This window comes from Chelonus insularis, unplaced genomic scaffold (genome assembly GCF_013357705.1).
Source record: "Chelonus insularis isolate UGA/USDA-ARS -01 unplaced genomic scaffold, ASM1335770v1 contig_75_pilon, whole genome shotgun sequence".
Lineage (NCBI taxonomy): Eukaryota > Metazoa > Arthropoda > Insecta > Hymenoptera > Braconidae > Chelonus > Chelonus insularis.
This window is the reverse complement of record NW_023276737.1, coordinates 360,025-385,602: the sequence shown is the minus strand read 5'-3', so window position 1 is coordinate 385,602 and position 25,578 is coordinate 360,025. Positions and strand designations below refer to the sequence as shown.

Below are 25,578 nucleotides of genomic sequence, written 5' to 3'. Positions count from 1 at the left end.
CCCTATTTGCAAACTCTAGATAGCCAGATTACCCTTGCTATCTACCTACTCTTCTATAAAAAAAGGAATGTAATAATCCCAATAAATAATGCTCCATAATTTTTCCAAGGGCTAAATAATTTTGGGTATCTACTGAATTACCAGTATTGGAGATGGAAAACAATAAAGTTTATATCGGTTTCCAACGGTGTGTGGTATCTATTGATAAGTTGGTTGTTGTAAAAAAAGACTTCTAGTTTTTTAGGGGCTGGTTGTCAATGGGTGTGACTCACAGAGGGTAGATGGGTTGGTGAGACAAACCCTGAGTCAATAATGCATCATAACCAATGACAGAAAAACGGATGCTTTGTTCCCATGTTCAACTTTGAAAAAAAGTGTCAGTTTAGATGTTGATAAAAAATTCCCAAAAGCCAGTAAAGTTCATCAATTTGAAAGCAAGTGAATTTATGCAGTCGGCATTTTGAGGCTGTGGAATAAGTTTAACAGAATGACTGACATGGCATAAAAATGGATTACTAGAGTTTTGGAAATGCAATACATTAAGAGCAGCCGGTTCATCGCTTTTCTCGAATTTGTCAGTCGGTGACGTATTGTCGTAGCCAGGAACTTGCTCAGTTAGGACACGCGAAGTGTGCACTTGGTTGCCAGGAGCAGCTTTGAAACTTTCCAGTCGACATTACACTGTCACTTCAGCATAAGTTCTTCTTAAGAGATAAAAAAAATATAAAAAAGTGAAGATAAAGAAAGAAGTTTGACAGTGACTGAAGGAAATGCTCCAACGCTAATGTCTATCCGCCAACTTTCCAATAGGAGTTCGACCACTAAATCCGTACATTTAGAACTAAATCGATGTCAATACCATCATCTCAATCGAACTGCTATTGGTAGACAACAATCTTATTTTGGACTTTTTTTTACTAGCCAACAAACTTTTGGATTAAAAATATCCCTAGAATTTTTCGAATTCTAAACTGATGGTGATAGGCGCCAGAATGACGATATTTTTTCGCTTAATTCCTGTGTGTGACTAGAATTGCAATCTTGCACTGTTCACAAAACATGTTCCAGCAAACAAGAAGTGCCTCGGGCTGGTCGATTATTTAGCAATCACGCGTAGTGACTGACTTTTTTTTTATTTCAAGGAGAGACTGCATATCATTACTTCAGTACTTGTACAACGACCCAACTCCACTCTGGATAATGACGCACGCCCGACGGCCAGTTTAAGTATGAAGGTTCATGACTAGTGCAATGTGTGTACCAAAAGAAGTAAAAAGGAAAAAGCAAATGTTAAGAATAATATCGTATCCCCTTAGGTTATTTCATCACAATTAGAACAACAATAACTTATATGTAGAGTGCATATGTGAAACTTTTTGCAGACTGGTAGTCAGCTAAAAGCATTTGCTCTTGGAAAAAAATTTTTATAGTTAATAAATGTTATTTTACAGTTTGTAAATGCCATGGATGAATGTAGCAGTCATTTGCTATGAATGACTATAAATATTTAATAACGTCCTTCACTCATTTTTATTAAAATTAATTCATTCAAACGACTTTACTTTACTTAGTTGTTCTAAAAGAAAAGAAAAAGAGTTTATACTGTAAAAAAAACCAATTTCCAGTTAATACAATAATAAGTAGTGCCAAGAAAGCTGTGTGTGATTTTCATGATTTTTTATGAACTCTTTAAATAGTTTCAGTGACAATAGCAATCTATTTCGAGAGCATGCAAATCCTGCAGGCAAATAGCTAGTCTAGCAACTCGATTCGTCACCTAAGGCTGTTAAATTTATTCCGAGAGAAGCATCTCGTGTGAACCTCCTTCACCACATAGAAATAAGAGAAGTGCGAAAGAGGCAAAAGAGGGGAGTTGCAAGACTCGAAGAAAATACGTGGGCAGATCTTCTCGTAAGCGCATTTGCCTTGTCCCGACGGGACCAATAAACGTCCCAATAATGACTTGAACGGTGTTATTCTTGTCTCTAAATATTTATCGTAAAGAACACCAGTGCGTTCCGGTTTTAAGATAGTAGAGAAGAGAGATGAAAGTAAGCATCTGCGAGGGTACGGTATCCCCTCTAGAAGGTGGAGTTGAATTTTAACGTTCGTAGAAGCTCATGTATGGGGAAATTCTCAAGTATTTTTATTCATTAACTACCAGCTGAGGAATGTTGATTTTGTCCTACTGACAAAATTGAAATACAATATCAACCTTTGATATTCAACTTTAAAACATCGTAATAGCTTTTGTATTTGTGAAACATTTCAATTCGAGCTACTTTAATCTGGTACGTTTGAAGTAAATATATTCAGCTTAATTATCCCATTATAGAAGCATGTAAAAGTGTAAGTTTTCGCTTTTTTATAGTCTCTTTAACTCGTGTAACCGTAAGAAATATGGATGTATTATGAAGAGAACATTCTTATATTATACCATTCTGTATTTTTGTGTAATAATAAATCACGAAAACTAGCATATAAGTAATAAAGCTTGCTTATTGTTTCAAATGAATTCTTGCACGAGAGTCATACTCGAGATATGTAAACAAGTAAGAGCTTGAAGGAGGAATACAAATCATCGTATTTAGTAGTAAGATTTACAAACATTCACTAAATTTCTATGTGTACTACATAGTTTGTAGTAATTTTTGTTCGCTCGAAAAACATGATGAGTGAATCTTCATCATGAATATACATATGTATCTTAAAGCAGAAACTTTTTATATTTAAGTACAAGCATAAGTGAAACAAAAAATTATTGAAAAATGTTGATTATCTGATAAATTGATAAAATACACATCTACTAGTAATTTTCGGATCATTAAAAATCATTTTTGCGCATCAGAAAAATTCAAAATCGATTGAAAAAAATTGAAGCATTCAAAAGGTTCTTTATCATATAGGACCGATGTAAATCAATTTGGGCTGGTTTGATACTTTATAAATAATTATGATTTCGTATAATTTCCAAATATTATTTGACATTTAGATCATTAGTCAAAACATTTATGAAAGTTACCGAATTTATTTGCAGATAGGTAGTAAGAACAATACTCCACTGTTTTTAGTAATATCAAGTTTGTGTAAACAATATTTTTTAATTTCATTTAAGCTGCTAAAATAGAATTCAACTGATCATATTTGTTACATGCATAAGTGAATAATACAGTTCATAAATGTTAAGTTTAGCTAGTTTCACATTTTTTTGGATTAATTTTTTTGGAAACAGATTTTAGAGCCGTTGAAGTTATAAAATAAAAACTCGACTTTTTCTGATACAGTAAATTCTTGACCTGTGTATGATTTCTTGATTTAAAAAAATTAATTATAAATTAGTACAACATGTAAATATTTACGATCCTTAGTACACAATCAATGACATTAAAAATTGTAATTCCTTAAAAATCCCAGTAGTAGTATTCATTTTTAAAATAACAATTTGTTATTGCCGTACATATTTTGCATTAGCCGGATGATGAAGTACTATGACTTAAAGTTGTGAAAATCGCCTGCTAAGAATGACGTTCTTGGTTGGAACATCAGCAGTAGTAGGCGTATAATAATGCAATTTTAGTACTGAGAAGACTGGTAGATCGCTTATAGGCTGCTTGTCGCTTGTCACAACGGCAGCTCTCCCAGATGTTTTGCACGTCCGACGTCTACATGATCGATGTGAGTCTCCTCTGTAGCTTATTCATTTCTTGCTGTCTTCTCATCATTGTTATTTACCTCTCGTTTTGTTCTTCCTTTTTTTTTCTTTTTTTCATATTCCATAAAATAAAATATGTTATTTTCACGCTTCAAGCCACAGTGAGTTTTAAATATCAACGATACGATCTGTTGAGTCTGGTTTTTTATTTATCTATACACGATAATTTAATTAAATTATTAAATGCATATAAATTGAATCATTAACGAGTATTCAACGTGAGAATTTTAATTTTTGTGCTAATTAAAAAATTTATTTCTGCTTGGTGATTTGTTTGGGAAGAATTTATCCAATATTATTTTCAACGTATTCAATTTTCAATGGTAGATTGATGATGATTATCGTTATTAGCAATAATTTGGAGTGTTATCATAAATCTTTAGTACAAAAGATCTGAAAGCACTGGTATATCTTGCTTGGTGTGTATCGATATTTCCGTATCATTAGTATAATAGTTTTCGATAGAAACCAGCAAAGTTCTGTTTTGTCACGCAATCCACCCACACTTGAAAATTTTTTATGCGAATTGGATTCTTGTCGTTTTCATGTTTTGTCATTTTTAAACAATAAATTGCACAATTGGATATATTTTAAGTTGAAAGTGTATGTTTTACACGTAGCTCTAAAATTGAGAAAAATAAGACGACAGTATCTGTTTTTAAAAGAAAAAGTTCGAACGTAAAAAATAATTTACCAGCCGCTAGAACAATCAACTCTAATTTTTTTTGTCCGAAGCGAAAAAACATCATCTGTTTGTTACATCAGAATTAATAGTAGATTTATGTTAGGGTATGTCAATCTAAATAGAAAGCATTTCCTCAAGCCTGTTAACTTTCTACCTACATTTTTAACTCGTCACTTTGTATTAATGATATGATTTGTTAAGTCAAAGGATTATTCTGTGTCACATTTTTCTTCTGACACTTTTCTATGCACCGTGGAATTTACTAATAATTCGTATAGTCCACGAGATACTTGGTTATCGTTCTGTACGTTGTTGTCACGCTAGAACGCGGAAGACTGCCACGTGTTGACGATAAATTTACTGAGGCGCAAGCGTGTCTTGCGGAACGGCTCGCTGCTGAAGAAGTGAAGTTGATATCTTTAATAAAAAGAAGATTCATCAGCTTAATAAAATCAACTTTTAGATTTGAAAATTTTAAGATTCCGAATTTATTTAGAAAGATTCTTTACTATACATTAAACAAATATTTATGTTTGTATTTACACGTTTATTTCATCCAAATAGATGTTTACTACTGAAATAAGAATTTTAACAATAGTTTTTAACACTCAAATTATATTCACTATTTAAAGTTGATTTAGCAGAAAATATTTGTTTATGGATATATATCTTATATGATCTTTTTGAAAATACAGTTCATTAATGTTATGGTTGATGTTCGATAGTTATTTCAAGTAATATTTTATTATTGTAACAGCTAGGTAAAATTAACGTCTAAAAAATACCCAAGACAATGGATACTATTAACAAGTAATTAAAAAATTACTCCTAAATAATTGACGTTATAAACATAAACTTTCTAATAATTTTAATGAATTCGAGTAGAATAAATTAATCAATTACTGTCACAAAGATAAAAATATGTTCCCTTGAAAATTTTAAATTTCTAAACATTTTGTTTCATCGCAATTCAATCACGAATATCAATTTAAAATCTCCTTCACTAAATTCAAGAGAGATTTATTTTTTACATACATAAAATCAATTTTAATTCGTGAAAGGACTATCGAAAATATAGAACATTATCTCCTATTCTCATTAACAGAAAAAATCTGTTGAAATTGAACGCTTCATAAAATCAGTAAAAGTATTTCAAAGTTATTATATTAGACAATCCAATGACCAAATTTTTTTATTCATTCCATCTTTATTTTGCTCATTCATACTTTTCGTTCTTATTCTGTTTCATTTCTCTCAGAGTGACATTAATTTCAGTAGGACGCAAGACTAACCATGCTTAGTAGACGCCACAAAATCCGGTCTTGGGTTAGTAGAATTTTTCGCGAAATCCCCCAATTCGTTGTGGTCATTAAACGTGTAGCAATGTGGTATATATACGGTGGAATTGCGAAGAGGATAAAGGAGGGAGAAAGCACAGAGAGAGAGATGTGCTATGCTACGATAGCTTTCACACGTACGTGCGATGCAGTGGAACAAACGAGCAACGTTGGTCGCGCCTAGCGCATCTTAATGAGACGCCTGTCATAACGAACCAAGCCAATCAATTATGTCGCATGTTCCTTACCGACACATGGCTCAGTGGCATAGTAGGTTGCCTCCAAGTAATTCGCATCGGGAATAACGAACTGCGGACGTACGTTTGTTCGTAACATACAAGAGATATGCAATAGGTATAACAGACCAGTTCCATCCTCACTATATCTGAATCCCTTTCTGTTTTCCCCCTTGTGTCGTTGCATTACTACCTCCGTGCATTAAAGCAATTTATCGCGATCAACGCGTTGCACGTTTATCGGCTCCGGCCAATTGACGCAAACGATCTAGTCCACTGGGGGTCAACGATTAAAGCCATTGTCATTCGCTCCTGCTTCTGGAAAATTATCCAAACGCACGTTGGTAATGTTTATTCAACTCATTGCTATTCACTACAAGAGAAATTGTCTTAACTAATACACTGATGTGCTCAATTGCTTTAAAGCATATTTTTTTGGTAAATTTTTGCAATCATGAGTTGCATTTATAGTCCGTTTATGTTATTCCCGATAAATTTATTTACTTCCTATTAGGAAGTTATTCTATGAGATCGATTTTTTAAATTTGTAATTTCATCATATCTTACATTTGAGACATTTGCAAGCATGTTAGAAGGTCTAGGCATGGTTAATGTATGTATGTCTATATACAAATACATACATATATGAGTGAGTGTGTACGTTAGGTTATTTTTTGTTTCAATATCTCGAGAACCACTAAAGATATCAACTTCAAACAAATTTTCATTCTAAAGATACCCGGATAAGAGCTGCCAGAGTTAAACAACGGGCCAAATCTGGGGCCGTTTTGGCAAGCAAATCTTTGGTCAATTAATGTTAGTGATTGTAATATGAAAGAAGATCTAATATTGAGGAATAGTTTTATTAATAACTCTGAGCTTCAGCACTGTTCATGTCCCACTACTTCGGAAGAACCTATATATTTTTTTCACGAACTAAAATACATATAGAGGTATCATCAAATTTTAATATCAATACAATATGGTTACTAAAGCCAAAAATTACGTATTTCAAGAAACGGGAAGTTCGTCGTTAGGGCACAAAGTACCTTTAGATTCAATTTTTAAAAATATTTATATTATAGTATTATTGACGAAAAACATATAGAGACCAAACATTTATGTATTTTTCAAATGTTTTTCGTTATTTATCTTATGATTGAAAAATATAATTTCAAATGGAAAAGTTATCAACAGAAATGACTGAAGGTAATAAAATTGTAGATTTACTAATAAATTTTATCTAAAATGTTTAGTCACAAATATCTGTAGATAAATTGTAAAAAATGAAAAATTTAATAAAGTCATTGGAGATGATTTGTAATTTTCAAGTTTAAGACACCTGTAGCAGTTTCAATGCCAATTGATGCTAACCTATGAATCTCCTGATTAAAGCGTACTTTTTTTATGATAGAAATGTATTTATCAAGAAATAGTATTGAATGATAACTCTGAAGCAGAGGGTCTGTTTTACCCCGTTATTTTTGTTATAAATAGCAATAGAGAATTACGGTCCATTCATGTTTAAAGTTGTTATTGATGTGGTTATTACTTTCTATAGTAAGACCATTCATGATTGATTGGTTGGCTCTTTACTTGTTGAGTTAATACCTCTTACTTGTGTTGTACTTTACCATGTTGGTCTGTTAAATCGAATAGGACATCAATCTGTTAGCAACTCCACTGAGGAAATAAATAATATAAAATATCGTTATGAGGTTATCCACCTTATACTCAAGTGACAATTATTCCGGCTATAAATAATTTACGTAATGTTTTAGATGATAGGTTGATCTGGAATATGTTATCTTATTTGATACGAAAATTTCGTTTTATTAGAATATTCATGAATGTGAGCTTCAATGGCCAGTTCGGGGGAACATGTGACGCCAAAATAGTGCAAGTGATGACAGCAGAGATTGCATTCGCGAGATTAGCCAGAAGTTCTCCTGTTTTAAAGGCTTATTTACGAAGAAGATGTTCTATTCAAAGATACAGTCTTCTCTTCAGTTTCAAGACGACTGACTTGTAATTGCGTCGACAGTGTATACTTTCTGACGACAGCTAGAGGGAATATTGTATGTCATCGTGGGTGATCGAATTCGAAGAAGACTTTGAAGAAGAAAAAATTTTTTTTATTCATGATTCTGAAATTCCGCATTTTTGTCGTATCTATGATCATTGATTGCTTGATGTATATCTATTATTTGCAATGAAAACTTTAATAACGCATATTTCAAAAATACCATTATTATAAATAGTAACGATACAATAATCATGGTTTAACAATTCATTTTCATTGAAAAATTTAATCAATTTTGAATTCGTTTCAATCAATTAATTGTGAAATTATTTTAATGTAAAAAATTTCCCTTCGATTCATTTGATGAAGATTTCAACTGCAAGCAATCGTTGTTAAATCAAATAAGTAAAATATCAGTGCTCTGCAGTGGTCTGGGTGCGACCCGAAAGATCCACACGACCAACTTCCCAGTGGAAAAAATGAAAAAAAACAATTCGAATAGAACCCGTTTCCATTCTTTATAACAAATGGAATTGTTATAAACGAAATGAGTCTGTTTTTTTCATTTGATATGGTTAGTTACTTATTAGCAAAAGAAAAAAATTGGTGCGTTGGGAGAATTCTAATATACCTCATAGATCCTTTTTATATTATTTTCAACAAATTTCATTGTTATACACGAAAAAAGTATGTTTTCATTTATGTCATACGGTTGGTAACATTTTTTTAGTGAAAGAAAAATCATGCGTTAAAAGTACTCATATATATATATAGAAAGGGTCCCTATTTTATTGTTTATAACAATTTAAAACTTATTATTTAAATATTACTATGATCAATAATCACTTGTTAGTAACAATGTTCAATTGTTATGAACACAATTCCATATTATCGACAATTATTGTTGACTATTATAGCGTCTTTAATGCTGTTTTCTCAATCCTGACACGAGTCTAAAATTCTATTCTTCTCTATTCTAATCACTAACTATTCATATTTAGTCATTTTTCATTTTTGCTAGTTTTTTGGTTCTGCAAAAAAATTGCTGGACCAATTTTGTTGAAAATCTAATCAATTCTAAGTTACATAATTACGCGTCGGATGCAATTGGTCCCACATCGATATCATTTTTGTTCTCGAGATAATCAAGGCGAAAAATAATTCCGAACGCACATACGTACATACACACACAGACGTCCACTGAAAAACGATTGCATTCGACTCTGGGAACCTTAAAACATGGAGATATGTCAAAATTCGGGATTCGCAAAATCGGACCCATTACTATAACTTCCCACTGGGAAGTTAACAATCTTGCATAATTCAAATAAAAGTGGATCCGTGCAGTGACGAGTTAATTTTTGAACAATTGTTAGTTTCACTTGGATGTCAGGCAAAAAAAATACTCAGTCTATCGATTGCAGGATAATAGTGTCGCGACGTGAAGCAGATTCGGTTTTGCTGGTGTCGAGACTCGTGGTCCATGACGCATTTCCAACTGAACGGTCCAATGCCTCGTTGTTTGTCAGGCATTTACGTCGCATCGTCGATCCGACCAGTTTTGTTTCTGATGCATTTATCGGCCGATACACTCATTGGTGTGAAACGAATACCACCGTGGCTCGTATTGACATACAAAAGTATAGATATATCGCTACTAGTTTATCTCACTCTAGTTGAAATGTCAATTGTGAACAACGCCTTCAGAAACCGTCTATCGAACCCGTCATTTGTCACGACTAAAAAGTCGGCGCCTTATCGAGAATAATTCTTTACTGGTCCGCAGGGCGTTTATAGAATCGCATTGAATGGCGTCACGTCAAAACTGTCATTCGATTTATATTTTCTATATAGCGTACGATTTGTTAACGTGCGGTGAGCATCTGACCGTAATCCACCTCGTTAATCATTTTGCTTGAATTGACAGTGAAACGGAGTCGAGGTCAGTACATGTATCTACTTTGATACAAAAGACTTTTAAATTAAAGCGAGAATTTAAAAAAAATTACGAAATAACGTCGAATACAAAGAAATATTATCGGAATGTAACTTTTGTTCTTTGAGGCATCTCAGCAGCAGATACGTACTTTTGTGTGAAATGATAAATCTTCGGAATCACAATCTTCTTACTTTTTTAACAGGCTATTTCACGAAATACCCATCTCCTCGCTTGTTTAGAACTTTAGTTCTAGACCTGTCATGGAGGATACACACTATCTCTTTTTTTGTCTTTTCCCGCCCACCCGACGCCAAAGTTTTATCTTTTCGTGATGTACGGCCAAACTCTACACTTTCACCAAGCCAATACGATGTAGCAATCCTCTTTGGGATTTTCCTTGTATCTCTAGGTTGCTATATTTACAACAATTTTCAAGCACTCTTATCAGATACCTGGATAAATTGACAAGTGTAAATTTCGATCCGTTTTTTTATTCATTTTTCGTACTACCTTCATTTGATTTTACATCCCAAAGCATTAATACAAACTATCCCGAAAATTCTACAGTCGTATGTATGAAGGATCGAATTTTTATTGGGGTAGAAATATCTGATATTGTTTCAGCAATGCTAACATTGAAAAAAAATTGAAAAGCTTTTCGCGTCGTACCGAACATTATTTGAATTCTATTCTACATTTACTCAATTTTTTCATAAATTCACAATGTACGTTTGTTATTTAATCAGTCAGAAAATTTACAAATTAGTCTTGTAATATTTTTCCCTCAAAAAATGACAAGTATTCAAAGGAAAATAAATAATATAATGAATGGGTGGCATAATTAAATTATTTTTTCCCCCACTATAAATTAAGTAGCATTTTGATATTTATCGTCTAGGTCAGCTTCATTAATCATCTGAAACGTCACGTGTTTCACTCTCTTAGCTGAAATATAATGAGCTCATTTGAATCAATATCTGATTGATTAGTGCGGTGCTATCACGAGTCGACTGTCTCCATTCCAATTAAAATACTTGGTCATTATTTATTAAATTTATTCGCGATCACTATCTTCAATTCATCACACGTTAATAAAAAATTATTTCTCACAACATTAGATAGAAATAGTACTTTGTTCTGACCTTCCCTCATCGAAGGGGATTTGATATTCATCAATAGACCATTGAGTCACATACCTGAAACAGAAAAAATTTTTATTAGATTTTATACGAATATAAATAGGAGAAAAAAATGTTTCAATCGATTGTTATTAGTAATTTCTTGAAAATAGTATTTACTTTTTTTCTGTATACAGAGAATGAAGATCCTTTATCTTCATCTTTATTTTATTTTTATTCTTTCATAGTCTGTGATATGTCAAAGGTAAAAAAAATTAAAAAATAAAACTCAAAAATGAGCTGACACCGATTGTTGTCTACTTTATTTCAAAGGATAAGAAATTAGGCTCGGAAATAAATTGTGATGAAGCACAATATCAACACCGAAAAATTGTATTTCCTTTATCAAGGCAATGCCAATATCAATTCAGCTCTAACAAAGCTTTACTTACACAGAAGGTGGTAAAAAAGCCAGAATAGTTTGAAATATAAGAGATACTTAAACATGCGATTCGTGCATAAAGCCGCCTCCCTACAAAACTTTAGACGGATCATGACGGTGAGTCAAGCCTTAATTATCTGCGTGTTAGTAAAAGATTGATAACGCCTCCGTACACGGCAACGGACCAAGTAACGTTTGCTGATCAGATATCTTGATGATCGCTTCCAGGATGATCAACAAAAGATAAAAGAGAAGGCGAAGAGAATAAAAAAAGAATTGCACATCAATAAATATCGATGGGTAGGGTCAAATAAATTTATTCTCACGACGTCGTAAACTAGCAAAGTCACCCGTAAAACGTGATCCGAGGGGTTAAACGAGAGAGAAACGTAGGGACACTTTGATATTGAACGAAAAAAAAACTCGTGGACTTTCCTACAGATTTTACGAGCACCAGCTAAAGACTATGTGAGGACTACAGTGGTGACGTTTCGAATGTTGTACAAACAATGTTACGATCCTTGAAAATTATCTGGTGCTTTTTTGGATACAATAAAAATTTAGTTACATTTTCAAAAATCAGAACTAATTTTTTAAACGAGAAAAAATTTAATATAGCTTGAGGTTTCATAATTAATGTTCGTTAAAAATTAACCTCAACAAAAACTAGAGATGGTGAGTTTTTGTAACTAGAATTTTATTCTATTAAAGAATTTTTATCATGAAGATGTTTTACTCCTTTTTTTGTGAAATAGTAGAAATGTTTGTTAAATAAAAAAAATGGTAAAAAATAATCAAAGCATAAAATATCATTGATATTAAATGTATATAATTTAATATTTGAAACAATGTTATTAATATCAAAAAGCCTGAAATATTAATTAATTACAATTTAATTAATTATAAATCAAAAATTGGTTATTAAATATCAAATTTGTCACAAATAAAATTTTTTGATTAAAGAAAAATTCGTTATTAATAAATACTTTGTTATTAATGAATAATGTTAATCATATCAATTATCTCAAACATTCATTAACAAATTTCAATTATCAAATAGAAGTTACTTCGTAATAAATATTACGTAATTAAATTACTAAAATTAATTCTGAATTGTTTGCAAAATAATAATTTTTTAGATAAACTTTAGAATAAATAATATTCCTTAAATCTCAGGTTGTTTAAAATTAATTAGCCCAAACCTAAAAAAATATTTATATTCCATCATGTAGTGGTTGTTCAAATCTAGATAAAGTGTAGCTTTTGTTCACATAAAGGAAAGAAAAGCAAAGAGAACCGAGGCTTATGTCAATAGCCCAGGTGATGTACACAGATACGATTGGTTGTTGGCGAGGAAATGTCACAAGTGCAAGACTCGTGTATACGTAAGTGTACCTATGTACATGTTCTGCGTTTTAACGCCCGATCGAGATTTACAAGCCCGAGGGATTCAGTGAGAGAACAGACTTTGACGAAGCTACGTTCGAATGAAACTCGACCACCAAGTGAATCCGTTAGTCTGCTCGTAATCGAGTATTCGACCTCCAATCAAAAATTTCCTGTCGCTACTATTCTCTCTGGAGTTTTATTTTACTTCCAACCCATAATCGCATCTTCTATCTTTTGTTAAAGAATTGTTTGGTTTTATTATTTTGATTTTTGGTAACCTTTCAGTAATCCGCTGAGTGAAATTCATTTTGCAATGGTCTGGAAGAGTGATCAGAAGCTTTATGAAGCTTTGACCCATGTATTATAAGAGTCGTCTAGATGTATGTATGTTATCAATACCGGAAATAGCAGCCGATCTATAATTTTATGTAACCTCAGCGATTGATACATTCGTCCAAGACTTGTTTGCTGCTTGGTGACTGCTACGTCAGAGTAACTTATTTCCTGTTCTAACCAGCTATTTGCTAGGTGTGGTATAAAAGTGTGATATGCTATAACAATAATATACAACCTTAGTACTCGATATACTGAATTTGTTTCCTAATAAATCAATTTCTCTTACAGCTGGATCTCTTTCTTATGGTCATGAAAATAGTGAGTATAACGAGCACACGTGTCAACAGCACAAAGGTTGGATAAGAAAAGTAATAGTTAGTGGTGTGTTTGTTATTGTTATTATTCTAAATATTTTAAGCGTTTACTTCCCTAATATTGATAGAATACTATGATTAGATAGAAGCCACGAATGAAACCCCTAGAGCAATACCAACTAATTCAAGGAGAGGAGATCAGACGCGATATAGCACACTATTCGCACGCGATTACACTTTGTTGTTCGTTCTCTACACCCAACAGCTAGCGATGTCATCGCAAAACCCGTTATTATTTGCATGGCTAAAACCACCAGGCGTTGGAGCTGTCATGCAAATAGACTAATGAGCTTGTTAAGGTATGTTGTAGACACTCGACCGCTCGTAAAGCTCGACCCTACTTGTTTTTCGTTTATATGACCCTCCAGTAGCAAGAGATTGTTCTAATGCTTCATATGATTTGTTATAATGTTGTCAGTTTTATTTTATTACAGCTTTTTTCATTCATTTCGGTCCTATAATTATTTGTTTGATTTAGTTGTATTTATTGTGGCTATTGAGGGAGTTTGAAGTTAAATAGATAAGTTTGAAGTTGGAAATATGATTTATCTTAAGGAATAGTAGATTAAAGATTTTCATTCAAAATTCAATTATAATTTTTATAAACAGTTTCATTAAAATATATTCAACTAAAAAATCGTATTTGGAGTGAATTTTACGAATGAAGATATTTTTGAAATAGAATTTTATCAGAAGAAGATAGTGAATGAAAATTTTTCATTTTTTTTCACAATCTGGCAGCAATATGATCATCGTATTTAGAAAACTTTTTCATAAAAAGAATAAAAAGTAAAGTTTGAATTGAAATTTAATAATGAATCGTAAGAAAATTCTATTTTTTTTAATACTTACTAAATATTGAAATAAAAGTTGAAGAATTTTTTATGGAATTCACAAAAAATTGATTGACTTATTTACCCAATTTTTATACCGAATGTTATATTTTCCAACATTTTGAAATCTAAAAATATTCCAGACTACCCGGTAATAAATAATAAATTTGATTTATCACTAAACTAACAGAATCCCACTCTCTAAAAAAAATATTTATCCACCAGCAAAAAAAAATCCACGATTTTATTTATCTTTATCTCTTTATTTCTCAATACTGGATTAAATTTAATTATCCTTTCCGACTTTCAAATTGACATCTTCAATGAAAAATTAGAAGCAAGCAAAATCAATAAAACTTGAGCCATTATATTAGCATAAATTTAATATATTTTCTTGGCTGTACTTGAATAACGAATATAAGAAACCTGTCATCAAGCTATTGGAGTTTATCGTTCTCTGGTTAGGCATCTGGAATAAATCATCAGTTGCCTCTCAGTAATTTTTCTTCTTCTGTTTGTAATACCCAGAGAGATCAGGTTTATGTGAGCAGTGCGTTTATATAAATCGACGTACCATTGATGTCATCATCAACATTATTATCACCATAATAATCATCATCATACGATGATATCACGATCATCACCTGCGGTCTAAGCCCAGCATGAACTGGTAGACTCGACGTAAACGAATGTAAATCATATCGCATTGCTTACCCATGCTGAGTTTCCTGATCTCCATCTTTCTCTTATTCTGGCCTTTCCAATAACCTCATTCCACTATATTTATTTCTAGAGAAGTCTTGGTAATATCCAATATATCGTTCATGTAACAATTTATATACCACCCCAATTACAATTGATATTGTTATAATTCTTATTGAATTGAATTTTTTCGAAAAGAGAAGGCTCATTTATTGGTCTTACCATCTAGATGATGGATCCCTATATGCTATCAAACAGAACGTCATTCCATTCATTATACTGTTTTGATAAAAAAGCCAAAGGCGTAGACAGAGAGACGAACAACACGCGCGAATCGATGAATCCATGGGTGACTGTAAATGGAAACTTCCGGCGTGAGTTTACGCCCGTTCGTGACTGCTTTACGTGATAACGTTGAAAGATACGTCAAGTGAACGTTGGTAAAACGTTTCACGTGCTAGCCCCGTAAATTAGTGAGCTTTTTCTGAAGAGAACGCGAAGAATGAAAATCAATTGAATTCGTAGTGATTCGTCTTGTCAAGGTCGATGTAACAAGTAAGAGATTGAATCTTCTATCACATGCACACTATATACATAGATAGACATGCATGCATTCCAATCTTTGGGACAATTTTGCAAAAAGTGTTATATGTATTCCATTCTCCAAGGATACATTAAATTCTAGCGTCCCTAGGCGCACTCAGCAGAAAAGATGAGGAGGGAGCCAAGAAAGGTACTCTAGTCGTGTCGTTATTTCAGCGCCGCGAGGCTAACCTCTATTTCATCTAGAGAGTAGAAAGAAGAGAAGAAGGAGGAGGAGAAGAAGGAAGAAGCTTGGAGCTCTCTCTGCTGCTTCTCTATTCCTTCTTCTTTTTCATCAGCGGCTCAATGCAACCTCTTTTGCCCGGTGCATATTCTAGTCCTTTTGAACGTTCGCACTGCTATCTCCATCATGCTGCTGAAACCCTTCCGGCGCCTGCAATCGCCAATTGCATATACCGACTGCTGCATTATTCTTCCTACGTGTCCACCACTATATCATGATGGTGGATTATATTGTTTTCATAAAAATATTTTACTTTATATGTCTTTTATTATCCAAGATAAAATGTTATTCATAATAGTTGTCTTTAGAGTAATAAAAGTGTTATTTAAGCTACCAAAATGTTTTTAATGTCAGTTTAAATTAAAAATGAAGGAAAAAATCATTACAGAATAAAAACCTGCTCACTTAAAACCGTTACACAAAGACGACAGATATTTTTAACAAGCCGGAGCTTGTAAAAAAAACGACAGCAAGTGAGAGAAAGACTAAGGGAGTATAAAGCGCGACTTTAAAAATGCTGAGAGTGACGTTTACTTGGTGAGTCTTGGTAGAGCCGCTGGCGTTCATCTCTACCATGGTCTACCACGTTGTCTTTTCTTTCAACCTCTTTTTCCACCTCCACTTAGTTCTCTCCGGCGGCTGCTGCTCTTTGGTGACCGCAAGGAGAAGGATTTCTTTTTCTTGTGCGCTATGAAGATTGTGACTCATCTATACAGCTCACTGAGTCAAAGCTGCCGCTAGAACCACGATCATGATGAATACATGCTTTCGAGTTATCCGATGTGAATGAATTTGCAGTTTTACTTCTCGTTAAATTAAAATATTTCACACTTAGATAAAAACAGAATTCCTCCTTTTTTAGGATCAACGTTGAGATATCGCTTAAACCGGATCTTTGTCATTTCTCCAACTTGTCTGGAATTATTCTACTCCTCCGTACATTATTAATAGTTTTATATTAAGAAGCTGGTGAATTAGTCATCATTCACATTTCTGGTATCTATATAGTTAAGAAAAGAAACGCAAGTGGATGTATTCTGCACACCGCTTGTGTCGTTTTTTGTCACCAGGTTGTGAATAATATACACACACAGCGGTCTGTCTGCACAATACCATCACCTCACGGCGCCGGAAAAAAAGTTAAAACTCTTTACATGGTCGAAAGATACACCTTATTAATATTAGTTACGTTTTCACATCCTGGACTAAAATTGTCAAATGTAAACTGTACTAAATATTTACACATTGTTTTATCAATTCTATTTATTATTACAAACATAATTGACTGATTTAGTTGAGTTAATAGGGAATCTTTAAAAATACATTTATTGGCGAAAACATAAACACACTGAAACGATTACATTTAAAGTAACTTCATAAAATTGAATCTGAAAATATCTATACTAAAATTCTATCATTGTTATTTTTGATTTGTCAAGCATGTAAAATAAATCATGTCTGGCGGTGATCCACGGCTCATCCGCGAGGGCTTTATATACCAAAGCTTCTTGTAATGAACAAGAGAGATACAGAAGCTGGTTTGGGTTTCAAGTTTATTGTTACAGGGAGTTCATTCGTAGCAACAGAATGGGGTAAAACAGCTACGAGAGAAAGTTTTGTTCATGAGGAAGAGACAGAGAGAAATAAAGACATGAACAGCCATATATTTATTTCCGCTGGAAATAGACGCTTTGTAGGCGATGCATGCAATAAGCATACACTGCAAATCGAAGTGTTTGACTTTAATTTGCTTGAAGTGCATTAATTGTTGTAGTAGCTTTTTAGTCACTTCAACGTGCATTAAAAATTTCAAAACACATACACTGCATTAGAACTATGCACTAATGAGATTTACTTTAATGCACATAATATTTAGTAACTTTAGTGCGTTCTGTCTTATAAATAAAAGATATTATTAATGTACAGGATAAAATGAAATCCGAAAAATTTGTAAAATATATTCATTTATTTATGATATGTCAGTAAAACCTATTTTATAAAACTTTCTTGTTAAATATTGAAACATATTAATATAATTGTAGCTACAATATTTTCAATAACATAGGTTGTAATCAATTTATGAGAAGTATCAGCGGAAAGTGAATATTCAAAGGAAGTTAACATTTGAGAAAATTTATTAAGAGTGTTCGTTTTCTGCAGAGTCTTTTTGTGTTTCCTGAACAATAGCATCTCTTTTTCTAATGAATCTTGAAATTACCTGATTAGCTTGAACGGATGTGCCTAACAAAGCGTTATCAATATATTGTAATATATTTTTGTATGGAGAAGGATATTTTACATGCCAAACATAATAAGTCGACATTAAACAAACAACGATGTTTTCCATTGTCGGTGATTTCATCTTCACCTGCGTCTTATTGTCTGCTACAACGTATGCCACTGCAATTCTTCCTTCATCCATATAAATCACACACCTAGGAGATTCGCCTGGACCAGCTTCAATGTCTTCAATAGAAGAATTAACCTGTAATGATACCTTCTTTAAAGAGCAATTCAAATGATATCTTTTTACTTAATCAATTATTTTCGAAAATTTTTAATATTGATTGTGAATTAATAACTCACTTGGTTCAATTTAAATAACGGTATTGCATTTTTGTTTACTTTTCTTGATAATTCTCCATATAATTTTGACAAAACCTGGTATTTAGATTCATCTGTAATTTCGCCAATTCGATAACATTCTAATAGTTTTTGAAACATAAAATTAGCGTTTGTATTTAAATCGTCAAGACTCAAATTTTTCATTGCACAAAATTCAAAAAGAATCTAAAAAAAAGCGATTAAAAAAATGTTATTGTTGTAATACTTTCATATTTTATACCTTGATACTTTTGTATTATTATACAAAAAGACATTTTATACGTACTAGATTATAAACCTTCAGTTGAGGATATAGTTCAACTATATTTTCGATTGATTTAGCTTCATTTTGAATCCATTGGTGTCTTTGAGGCAAAGTTATTTTTAATAACTTTTTCACGTGTGGTAAGTTTCTTTCGCTATGATTTTTTTGTAGTTCTCTCAGTGCTCTTTGGATATCAGCGTCGTCTATTTGATTTCTGTAATTTCACAGCATTTTAACTATAGCTTGATCCATAAGTGATTTTGAATTAGAAAGTATGTTAAATATAGTAAAAACGCAAGGTTTTTTGGAAAATTCTAAAAAATTAATAATAATAGTCTGTTTCTCATTAATTGAAAAAAGCTTGTTTGGGTCTACATAATTTTGTATTAAGTTATTCTTAAAGTAAGAATGAAAAATTTCTTAATTGGAATAGCAATTCTAATAATGATTAACAATTAAGTAACATTAATTTTAATATTTACATTTATCATTCATTACAATGAAGAGATTAATGATTAATTATTGAGTTCTCGAAGAAAACTTACATTTCTTTCACCTCTACGGATGCTCTTGAAAGTATCTTTCCATCTTTATCTCTTTTGGCGGCTTGTGTTTTTAAATAGGCCCGGTGGTTACGAATCCACGCACTCAATTGTTTTCTAACAATACCCTTAAAATGAAACAAAATTTGTTATCATAAATAGAAAATCCATTAGTAGAATAATGCAACTATAAGCTATTAAACTTGAATCATCACATTTGTTGAAAAATCTTTACTTACTATTCCACCAGCACCACCACGTAGTTCAGGGAATTTAGTCGTTATTTGGGTTGCAAAGTTAGCATAATCTTCTGATGAAGGTTTAGTATCAGTAATTTCCCATAAGTAATTTCCCCAAAAGCTTATTATATATGTATTAGAAGCCAAGACACCATGAGATTTGATTTTATTTTCTATGTCAATTGTTAATTTAGGTAAGGTGATTTCATGCGGTTTTAGATTTTTAGATTTTGGTATGTCAGATAATTTTTTCCTTTCACTCTCAGAAAAATTTTCATTTGACACATTATCAACCTATGAACAAAACAATAATTCATGAAGATACAACATTGCAACATGCGAATATTACTAAACAATAAAAGCGATTATGATTTTTTCTTACCTCAATATCGTTTTCTTTATCAGTTTCCGCATGATCAGGATAAAATTTATGTTGTACATCAACGGACGCCATAAAAGGTTCGGTATACACAACTTTAACCTCACTATTTCCCGCCAATTCTTCAGCTGCACAACTTTGAGATGTCGATGGGATAATAAATTCTTGGTAAATTGGCACTAATAAAACGTTGATATTATCTAGATTATTAATTTCTTCGGCGTCTTCAATATCAACATGAATTCCAGCATCAACATCTTTTTTTTGCAAAATGATTTCTTTGTTCTCGAGCGATGCTTTTAATGACGAGTCTCGTACACAAAGCTCTAACAGTTTATTTTTTACTATTTCTTTGTCAGAAATAGTCTTTAAGCTGATAAATTTTACACATTTACACCTACCCAAAATTGCACAGAAGATTTTCTTTTCCATTTTTTATTTCGTTTCACTTTCAATTAGATTTTCATTCGATCACTGATTTTACTAGATTTCTTTGTATGTAAAGTAAGACCCACGCGTTCCACGTTTGTGCGGTTAAACACGGTAACTGGGACTGTGCGCAGAAACTTGCGCAAACTTTAACGCGTCCTGTAAACGTTGTGACAGTGAGCACGATTTCCGGATAGCTATTCGAAAAATTTGATTAAATTATTTGGAAACATAATCTAATTACATCAACACATTCATCCATGTAATGAAAATTTTTATGAAATTAGTTTTATTAATCAAAAAGAAACTTAGTATTTTATGTAGATATAACCTTAAAAAGTTTGGTTATGACAGTGAGTAACACTTATGTATATGTCAGCTGATTAGTTATTGAAAATGAATGGAGACAATATTTTTATTAAATGCACAATGTGTTTTTTCAAATGTTATTCGAAAATCACTTTATTAAAACATGTAGTGCGATATCACCAACTTGATCAGCGTTTTAAAGTTAGCTGTGCAGAGGATGGATGTGGAGCAATTTACACCAAATGGAAATCTTTTCAGCAGCATGTTTACAGAAAACATCCAACACTTTCAACAATTCTTGATGAAAGACCATTAGTACATGATAATGGACAGCAAGAACAAGATTTTGGAGTTAGAGATGAATTAAATGATGAAGAAGGTAAGCAAAATTCTAATGTACTTTGTGAGTGCACGTAGATCACTTTATCAATTTTTAATCGTTACAATCACGCCAGATGCAACCCTTGTAATAACTTTATTTGTCTTAATAAATCAGGAATGACAGAAAGAGCTGAATATGCTACAATGAAGAATCTTCAATGGTATGCTGCTAAATTAATAATAGATATAAGAGAAAACTGTAAAATTTCTCAGACATCAATAGATCAGGTCATTAACGGAATCACTTCACTGGTAGATGTTTATTTATCAATAATATTGGTGAGTATTATAGCAGATATTTTCTGAATTGTTCAAATACATTTTCATAGTAACCAATTGTAATATTTAATCGCTGGGCTATGATTTCTTTTGAATTAATTTTTTATGAAAGAAGGATAATATCTTTGATGTCATTTTAACCATTTTACAGGAAGAATGTCAAAAGAAAACAGATCCTGTAAGTCACATGCTTTCAATAGACGATGTTAACACTATATGTATGGAAGAGTATCCATCAACTACACTCTTTTCTATATTACAATCAAAATCTACTCTTGATAAATTTTTAATTGAAGAAATGCGCATGGTACAAGCTACAGAAGTTAAGATTTCGTCAAAATGGCAATGGAAACAAAAAAAGAGGCTTTCTACAATTTCTAGAGACTTATGTGAAGTTACACATTGTGCATACATTGTTCCTTTTCTGGAAAATTTAACTAATCTGTTAATGAACGATGAAGTTAGATTGCATATAGACAATCCTCTCGATCATGACCCAAGTGTATACCGTACAGTGTTGGACGGTTCATATTATCGAGAAAATGAGTTTTTTCGTAATAATAAAAACTCTTTAGCAATATCGTTATATTACGATGATGTGGGGATTACCAACCCTTCAGGAGCTAGTTCTAAAAATCAGAAGTTAGCAATGTTTTATTGGACTCTTCTAAATATTAAGCCCGAGTTACGATCTTCAAACAACACCGTTCAATTGTATGCCATTGTTAAAACAATATATTTGAAAGAACCGAATGCCTTAGAAAAAATTTTGAGACCTTTCATCGATGATATTGAAATATTACGAACAGAAGGTTTAAATATGTATGTTAACGGAGTAAGGAAAAATTACAAAGGCTCATTATTGAACATTCTAGGAGATACACCTGCATCAGCTTTGATGGCCGGTTTTAAAGAATCTGTGGCTGCATATCGACCATGTCGTTTGTGTATGGTAACAAAAGATGTATTAAAACTAAATCCTTTTGAAAATGAGCAACTACTGCGGAATAAAGATTTACACATGCAATATTTAAATGATATCAACGAGCCAGGTATCACGAAAGCCGCGAAAAAATACTGGCAATTATCGTATGGTATAAATGGTGTGAGTCCAGTTGTAAACATACCTTACTTTGATGTAACACAATGTTTACCAATAGACTGCATGCATATCCTTCTTGAAGGAATTGTTGAGCAGAATATAAGATTATTTTTGAAGTATTGCATTGTTCAAAACGAACTTTTCACGATTAACAATTTTAATATAAAACTGTCTACATTCAATTATGGTCATTTCAATCGAGATAAACCCGCTGAAATCCAATTAAAGGATCTTGATGACGTTTTGCGACAAAGTGCCGCTCAAACTTTTGTACTTGCTCATACACTTCCATTTTTAATTCTCCAATTAGTTGATAATGACGGAGAAGATCTCAATGACCGAATCGACTGTTTTAGTTTACTACTAAAAGTTATGAATTTATGTTTAGCATATCAAATAAGTAGGGATTCAGTAGATTTATTAAGTAGGATGATCGATATATTTATAACACGTTTCAATGGGCTGTATCCGAATAGTATAATACCAAAAACACATTTTTTAACGCACGTTCCACGATGTATAAGATTATTTGGACCTCCAAGACAACACTGGTGCTTCAGATTCGAATCTGCCCACGCTTATTTCAAATCACTTGTACCAGTTGTTCGCAACTTCAAAAACATGCCTTTAACCATGATCTATAGACACCAAAGTCGTATTTGTTCTCGCCTTTTTTCTAATCCAGGTCAATCTTCAAAACTGTTTTTACACGAAAGTAAAATAATTGTTCCTGGTCTAAATCATTATTTCACACACTACAAATATGCCTCATTGCTATATCCATTAATACCACATGAACTTCAGGAAACATGTTCAATAATGGTGTCTCCAAAAGTGGCCATTTATGGAGCGATTTTTAAGAAAGGCAGCATTATTTTGTTAAGTTGTAATGAAGATCTTCCACTAGAATTTGGTGAAATACTGGATATCTGCGTTTATGATAGCAAAATTTTTTTTGTAATCTTAAAATTAGAAACAATCTGTTATAATAGAAATCTTAATTCTTATCAAGTGTTAAAGCCTATAGCCACAGTCCAACAAATATTACTTGGAGCTGATGACCTATTGTTTCCTCACCCACTATTACGAGTTAATTTAGATAATAAAACTTTTGTACTACTCATTAATCATGAAAGATGTGAATTTTTTTAATGATAAATGGAAATAAAAAATTATATTATAATAAGAAAAATGTAGATATTTGTATAATCTCTTTGGAATATTATTATATTTTACCTTTAAAAAGTTCAATCCTACAGAAACATACAAATACAAAATAAACAGGATGAGCATTTTATTAGTATATAAATTATGCATTTCATACGTTTTGAATTAATATGTTCAATGTGTTTTGAAATGAAACACCTAAATGTATTATATATTTAATGTATTACAGTGTATTAAAACAAAATGTATCAATGCATCATTGACACAAAATAATGCACACGAGGCATATAATTTCAAAACTATTCATAAAAATGCACGTACATATATTAAAATAAAACACGTACAGTGTTTTTGAATAAAACACTGCGATTTGCAGTGTACTAAAAAGGTATTAAGAGTTGATATTATAACCAATCTAATATCAATTACTCTGATGCTATCGCAATTTAAATGAGTTTTTGAACAAGTTTCAATACATAAATTATTAAACAAATATTTGTAAGCTCAAGTGTCATGTATATTTAATATGTCATATCATTGCGTATATTTTTTACCAACAGGAGATCTTTCTATATCTTGAGATACAGCGATTTCAATATCGCGTGTTAGAACGCCAGGAGTCTTGCTTGACTACTTCTCTCCTGGCGTACGATCCAGATTACATATTATTGCCTTCACGCTTTCTCTAGGATGTTGACGTGACGTCAAACTTCCTATTAGTTTGCGTGGATGCTTCAACGATCAATTACGAGGAATTAGCGATCTAATGGATCACGAATGCGTATACAAGAAATATAATTATGTTCCTTGGGAAAATAAAATAAATAATTGATATAAATATAAAGGAAAGGTGAATCAAGTGAAGTTGTAATCAAGTTATAAAGTGTTTCTTGGAAAGATAATTGTTACACAAGGGTGTGGCAACATGATGGCGCCGTGAGTAGCTAAATATTTCTTCCTTACTCATGTCGCGACACATCATCTAACATGAAAGCTGCATTTCAGCAACTTCCACACGACTGAATTGTTTGCGGTCTTTACAATTATTACTCAATCATTAACTAAACATTAATAATTAACTTGAAACTTTGTACACTCGGGAAGATTTTTTTTTCGTAGAATTTCATCATTAGCTTGCAGTTGTTAAATGTTTATTTTGACAAGGTAGCGTGAAAAAATACATTAAATTTGAAGATTTTGTCCTGTAGCATCGTCCGGTTACTATTGTGGCCAGCAGTCATGGTGGTCCGCAGTTTGTTCTTTTCAATTTCCTCCTCACCAAGCTCTTGAGTCGTTAAAGAGATTAGATAGAGAAAGAGAAGTAACAAAGAAAATAGCTTTAATTGAGTGCAAAGAAGAGTGAAAATTAGATCTAGTGTTGCTTTTTTTTTACTCTTTAATTTCTTCAGGCTACTTTGAGACCTTTGACTTTTGGTTAAGCGATGAAAGTAATGAAGATTAAATCTCTTGTACCTTCAATAACTATAAATCACTTTTAGAAATTATCTAAAAATATCTGTTATTATCTGTCACATTAATTAAAAAATTGCCTTCATTCTTTCTTCTTGGAGTTATTAAATTTGATGAATTTGAAGATGAACCACTAGTTTATTAGATGGAAGCCATATTTTTGTATACATACCATTAACAATTTTATTTTGGTACTTTGGTATGTTTCATGATATCACATTTCATTGCGAAAAGTCAGCAGTTTGACGGCTTCTAGGGGATGATAGTTAAGGATACAACTTGGCGAATATAAGGGCTACTTGTATTCAAATGTTCTCCAGTTTATACTCTTTCGGCCGTAAATTCATATTGGACATAGCATGTGTCTACTCGTAATGAGAAAAAAGAGTGAGAAAGAAGACAACGTACTCAAAATGGGAAACAAAATTTTCAATTCCCTGCACTAAAGTACCACCAGTGT

General features: G+C 32.2%; 2 protein-coding genes across 2 annotated transcripts in view; both read right to left on the bottom strand.

Moving 5' to 3' along the window:
* Window positions 1–25,578, bottom strand: part of LOC118071132 (roundabout homolog 2-like) — a 175,920-nt gene that overhangs the window by 47,098 nt on the left and 103,244 nt on the right. The gene's annotated exons all lie outside the window — the stretch shown is intronic.
* On the bottom strand, window positions 18,024–20,499 carry LOC118071134 (uncharacterized). The gene is made up of 5 exons (XM_035090110.1): window positions 19,985–20,499; window positions 19,367–19,491; window positions 18,843–19,035; window positions 18,539–18,742; window positions 18,024–18,437 (listed from the first exon to the last, which is right to left on the bottom strand). Exons 1-5 carry the CDS (start codon window positions 20,411–20,413, stop codon window positions 18,090–18,092), a joined length of 1,299 nt encoding a protein of 432 aa, XP_034946001.1. The 5' UTR covers window positions 20,414–20,499; the 3' UTR covers window positions 18,024–18,089.